Source organism: Halichoerus grypus, chromosome 6 (assembly GCF_964656455.1).
Source record: "Halichoerus grypus chromosome 6, mHalGry1.hap1.1, whole genome shotgun sequence".
Classification (NCBI taxonomy): domain Eukaryota; kingdom Metazoa; phylum Chordata; class Mammalia; order Carnivora; family Phocidae; genus Halichoerus; species Halichoerus grypus.
In genome coordinates this window covers 77,649,229-77,655,228 of record NC_135717.1, presented here as the reverse complement: position 1 = coordinate 77,655,228, position 6,000 = coordinate 77,649,229, and the positions used below count along the sequence as shown (strand labels likewise).

General features: G+C 60.1%; 1 protein-coding gene across 1 annotated transcript in view; it reads left to right on the top strand.

The window, feature by feature from the left end:
• Window positions 1-286: 286 nt before the first annotated feature.
• WNT5B (Wnt family member 5B) overlaps window positions 287-6,000 on the top strand; it is a 103,728-nt gene continuing 98,014 nt past the window's right edge. The window contains exon 1 of the mRNA XM_036118668.2: window positions 287-898. Coding sequence (XP_035974561.1) covers window positions 893-898 — 6 coding nt within the window. The 5' untranslated portion in view covers window positions 287-892. The remainder of the gene's footprint in view (window positions 899-6,000) is intronic.

The following is a 6,000-nucleotide window of genomic DNA, read 5'->3' as shown; positions in this document are numbered from 1 at the left end:
CCTCCGGGAGGGGGGGCACTGGCACCCCCGCGTCGAGGCCCGGGGTCGTTCTGCCGAGGGGCCGAGGGGGCGGGCGAGTGCGCCCGGGGGCGGGAGGCAGGTGCGGAGGTCACGGTCCCAGCGCCTGGGAGGAGCCCTGAGGAGGGGTGTCGCGGGCTCGGCCGGTGGGAAGGAGCTAGCCGGGGGCCGGCGCGGCTGCCGGGGGGCGGGGAGGAGGCGCGGGAGGCGGGGCGGAGGCGGTGGAGCCCCGGGGATCCACTCGCCCAGCGCCGGCCCCTGCACTCCGAGCCGCGGCCGCCACCCGCCCCGCAGCCAACTTGGGGCCGAAACTTCTTCGGGTCCCGCGCTCCGGAGGAGAGCGCGCAGCCCTGCGACGACCGAGGGCGGCGCCCCGAGCCGGGCGCCCTGGGCCCAGGGCCTCCCTCCGGCTCGGCCGCGGGCTCCGCTCCCCGACTGCCCCCGCCCGCTGAGCTCGGGGGTCCCGGGCGCCGAGCAGGGAGCACCCTCCCTCCCCCAGCCGGCGACAGCAGGGTGTGCGGACTCCGAGACTCAGGACCGCCCCGGGAGGAGGGGCGTTGCGCGGGGCCCGCGAAGGCTGCCCCTGCATCTGGGGGGACCGAGCAGACGCGCCGGCGGGACCCCCGGAGGGGAGCGCGCCGGTCCGCGCCGCCAGCCCCGCGCCGGGCGGCGGATGAAGAGTCCAGTGCGGCGGCCCGAGCGGCCCGCTCGCTGAGAGGAGTAGGCAGGGTCTGCCCCGGGCGCCCCCCGGCGGGGCAGGGGTCCCCCGACCGCGCGCCGCCGCGCCCGGCCGACCCAGCGCAGCCGGGCGCTGGAAGAGCCGGGCCGAGCCGAGCGGCGAGCCGGGGCCCGCGGGCCTGCCGGGCGGCGGGACATGCAGGTAAGCGCCCCACTGCCAGCTGTGGGAAAGGGAACCGGCGGGCCCCCGCCGCCGCCCCCGGCCCTCGGCCGTCGCCGCCCAGGAGGCGTCCCCGTCCCGGGTTCGGCGGCCAAAAGTTCCCGGAGCGCCCCGGCTTCGCGGCGCCCTGGGCGCCCGGCGGCGCGCGGCTGCCGGCAGCGGGGAGGGCCGAGGGGCGGCGCGGCGGCTCCGGGAAACGGGGCCCTGCGCTCGGCGGGGGACCGCGCAATGCTCGGGCCGAGCGGGCGGCCGCGGGTCAGGTGGGGGGCAGGGAGCGCCGAGGGAAGCGCAGTCCCCCATCCCTGGCCGCGAACAAAGCTGGGGGCGGCGGGCTGTCGGCGCGCGGCTGCCTCCAGCGAGCGTGCGGGGCTGGGCGCCCAGGGCGCGCTCCCGGCCGCGGGCAGGTAGGCTGGGGCTTGCTCGCCCTCCCCGCTGCAGCCCCGGCGCCCGCGGCTCTGCGTCCCCAGGGGAGGGCGGCCGGGGCGGGCGCCGGGCGTGCGCCGGGACCCGTGCGAGCCCCTCGGAGCTTCTCGCTCAGTTTTCCGGGCTTCGTCGGGCCAGCTGGACTCCTGTGCTTGAGGTTTGCGCCCCGCATCAGCAGACTGGAGCGAGGGCTACATCTGGATTGTTTTAACCCCCACGAGCAGGGTTAGTTTGGTGCCCGAATTCCTGCCTAAGCCTCAGAGCAGGTAAAGCCCTGAATGGAATTGCGACCTTCCTGTTTTCTTTCATTGCTTTTCCGCTCCTCTGCCTCATCCATCTCTGCCCTGGGAGAAGTGAGAAGTGACCTCTTTCTCCATCTTCTCGTGGAGCCTCCGTGCCTATTTGGCCATGCCCTCCAGTCAGAGCCAAATGTCCTAGATAGTACCATCCTGCAGATGATTCAATGTGCATGGAGCATGATTGCTTCCGTTTTGCAAGAGGGAAACCGAGGTGGCTCAGCCCGGGGGCTGGTTACCCAGCTGTGAACGGAGGCATCTGCTCTCCACTCTGCCCAGCCCCTCTTTCCCTGCTTTTGCCACCTGACCACATTGGCAAAAGCTTTCAGTTACTACCATCCCGGGCAGAGTGTCAGCCTGGTACCTGGAGGAGAAAGGCTCAGGATCATGTTACCAGTCCTCTGAACTGCTACAGTCACCCAGGCACGTGCCCACTTGACGGAGCTGTGATGGGACATCTGTGCCATGCCATCGATGTGGGTGCAGAAAGCTCTGGGTCAGTGGGGCAGGGCCCAATACCAGCACTTACGCACACACATGGCTGGAACCTTAGGGTGCCTCCTTCTGTGGCTGGCCCCTAAGGCAACAGAGGGCAGGGGGAGAAGTGGACCCACCCTCAGAAAAGCCTGGGGACCCTTTCCTGGGCCCAGCCACTCCTGCTGCTGTCTGATTCATATGTGGGCTTGACTTATCAAAGGCAAGACTCCCAATCTCAGGCATGGATGTGTGGATGCCAGGCCCCAAGCTTGTGCCCACACGCCTGTCCAGGCTCACATACACAAGTCCTGGCAAACATACCGACCTATGAAAGGCTGAGTGGTGGTTTTCCTCCATTTCAAAATAGTGTCTGTTTTCTCTTTGACACAGAAGATTTGTGGTTATAAATGGCAAGAAGGAGGTGTGTCTCCTGGGAAGGGAAGGCAATGCTGAGAGACCTCTTTTGCATAATTGTGAGGAGTGATGTAGCTGGGCTCTTCATGGTGATGCCAAGTCCACGAGCCCAAGGGAAGAGGCAGACTTAACACCAGGTCTCAGCACTAAAATGTGCAGGTGGAGCTGACACCAGGGTAGGAGCTGAATAGAATAAAAGGACCTAAAGAGACAATTTGTGGATAAATACCTCAGGGCAGCCACAGCTCCCTTTCCTTTCCTAAAGAAAATCAGACCGAGGGCGTGTGGCACACTGAGGGCCAGGCGGGGAAGGGGCTATGTGTGTGGTGCGGGGGTGGGGGAGGGTTCTGACTGCCGGGGGGCAGAAGCCAGCCTTGGAGGAGCTGGCTGGCCCTCTTCCATCTGTGGATTTCCTACTTTCCCAGGCTCTGGTTTCTTATATATATGAGTATGAATATATGAGCGAGGGCGTATGTGTGTTAGGGGTTTGCTCAGGGTGCCTGAAAACCAGTCTCCTCTTTAGTCCATTTGGCAGTTGTAGTATCTCGAAGGGTGTCTTACTGACTTGAAAAAACTGTTTCCTAAAATTTTTTCTAACCCCAAAGCATAAGTGAAAGGGCTATTGCCGAATTGCTGGGCGCCGAATGCTGTGAAAAGCAGAAATCACCTGCATATTTCATGCTTCCCCCCGCTGCCCCTCCACCCCCGACTCTAGCGGCGGTTGAAAGATTTTTTTGTTTGCTCTTCTTCAAGAAGAGCAGAGGACTAGTTCTAATTTTTACTTCTCAGATAGTTCTGCTGGTTTCTGGACTGCCCCACCTGGCATCTCCAGCAGGGGAGGAAATTTTTATATGAGGTGATAGTCCTTGCCTTCTCTGAAATAACAACCAACAGGTCCACAAAGGCGTTCCTGTTCGCTCTTCTGATTTTGTTCTCCCTAGCTCCTTTTCAAACTGTCATTTATCTCCTTAGTCTTCTACACACTCCTTCCCTCAGACTCCACCTGTGTTCCAGCCCCATAGCTGAATGCAGTCCTCCGCTGTGCTGGTGCTGGTGGGTTTTGTGACTCCTCAGGTCACTCAAGACCCACAACAGCACTGATAGAAAGATCCCCTAGCAGGGAGAGAATGTGGGGGCTCCCCAGCCTCATCTGAGCATCCTTGGCTGGTTTCTTTTTTTTTTTTTTTTTAAGATTTTATTTATTTATTTGACAGAGAGAGAGAGATGGTGAGAGAGGGAACACAAGCAGGGGGAGTGGGAGAGGGAGAAGCAGGCTTCCCGCTGAGCAGGGAGCCAGATGCGGGGCTCGATCCCAGGACCCTGGGATCATGACCTGAGCCGAAGGCAGACACTTAACCACTGAGCCACGCAGGCGTCCCTCTTGGCTGGTTTCTACTGAGCATCTTCAAACTGTGTGCCTGAGTCCAGAAAAATCCAGCAGGGGGGTTGGGAATAGAGACTGTGATAGAGATGAGAAGATCTGATAGTTTCCAATCTGAGCCACCTTTTAAAGTAAAAATAACCTTCTCCCCAATGCTGAGGAGCAGCGTGACCCCGTTGTTGGCGGAGCCCCGGGAGCGGACCTGGGAGCGAGCCTGCTGTTTGGGGACGTTCCTGCCGCACCCTCCCTGCAGCGAGAGGTGCCCAACTCCGTGGAGCAGGTGACTGCTTTGCTGCTACCAGGCCCTCTCCTCCCGCAGAGGCCCTGTTTACCTGGCTAAATTTAACCCTCCACCCCCCTCCATCCCAGTTCGACCCACTGGCTGGTGGGCTGGCCACTGGGCTGGCTGCTCCAGCAGCATTTCCTGACTTCTTTGCCCCTGCGGTTGCAGTTGGGTCTTTTTGTGCTACATGAATCCTCTTCTAGACTTTCTAAAGTCGGTCTCTCTCCTCCCTGCTTCTCCACCCATGTGGCTTTCTTCCCAACTCTTTTCCTCCTGGGTGACTTGGCACCTGGTTTGGTACTTGGAGGAGACCCTCAAAGTGCCATGCACGGAGGTTTCAGGACACCTAGACTCAGGCTGCCACCAAAGGTCCCCAGGGCCCATGCTGACTGGTCACTACCCAGGCCCTCCCGCCCACCCGGCTCTGGGACCCCCTATAAGAGCAAGTACCGTGCTGGCAGCTGTGCAATCCTTAAAGGCACAGGGGGGTTTTCTCAGACTTTCTTTTTGCACCCCCAAACCTCCAAACCTCCCAAATCCCAACCTGTCTGTCTGTTCAGTTCTTGGCATAGCCTCTTTTCCTGAGGTGTTGCCGTGAAGGTTATATGGGGGTGAGGGGGGACTGGGGGTTGTCGGGAGCGGGATGCATTGTAGCCTCTGCCTTTGGGGTGTCAGTTGTCGCTTCCATAGAGTGAGGGCGTTGGAGGCCCCTTCCAGGGCTAGCATTCTGTCGTTTTCAACAGCTTTAGCTCGTTCCTGTTGGAAATCCGTCTGCTCAGGCCCAGGCCTGGGGGGCGGGAAGCAGCCAATCAAAGGAGGTGCGTTCCCACCGGAGGGGCGGGCTGGGCCGGCTGCCTTCACAGAGTTACTGTTTCACAAACCGAGCTCTTGCAGGCAGGGTTTGTGGTCGAGCAAGAGGCTCTGGTTGTGCTCCTGGCTTTGGGCTCAGGCCTGGCAGGGGCCTCTGTGGTTAGTCGGCCTCCCGAGGAGGATTATGGCGAGGCTCTGTCTCCAGCTTCGGGTGACTTGGGGCTGGTGCCTGAGTTCTGGGGGGAGGCCCCCAGAGTCCATTCTTAAAAGGGTTTCCAGTCCTTTCTCCTCTACAGCCCCCTTGAGCCCCAGAAATGCTAACTCCGCAAAGGTTGCTCTTGTCTGACTAATTGATAAAAGGTCAGGAGTGGATTTCCCCAGGCCTGGAAACCGATAGCTGGGCTTAGTTAGAAAAGGCAGTGGATTAAAAGTTTTTGGTTTGCAAACTTTAGACCCGAAAGGTCACTTTAGAGTTATCTAGAATGTTCAGTCGGTAGGTTTGCTCTGAATCCTGCTGGGGGAGTGAAAAATATGGCAGCAAAGCTTTTCTGACACGAGCTGGGGGTAATCCACTGCTGCATCTCCGCTCTGCCCTCCTTCCACGGAGGGGGAGTCAGGACTTTAAGGGGAGAAGCTGCACAGCAGCCTGAGCTCTTGGGCCTGCACGTGGGGCGTCTCCTGGGTCAGAACCAGTACTCCGGCCCCAGCCGGCATTTCTCTTCCCAGCAGATACCCCGCAATGGTAGGAGGCTGCTATCGTGGCGGGACGCTGCAGCTCAGATGAGTCCCTTCAGAGATCATCTCTAAGATTATATACTTCACCGTTGAGAAATTTCTCCTGGGAAAATTTCAATAATGAATTACTAAAAACTTCACACAAATTTTGTTTGGGGTGCAAGAGCTGCAATCCCGGTAATTAAACCTTTAAAGAGATTTTGCACATAAGGTTAGAACTAGAACATTCCAGGTGACATTCAGGAGCAGGAGCTGGTGAATGGGG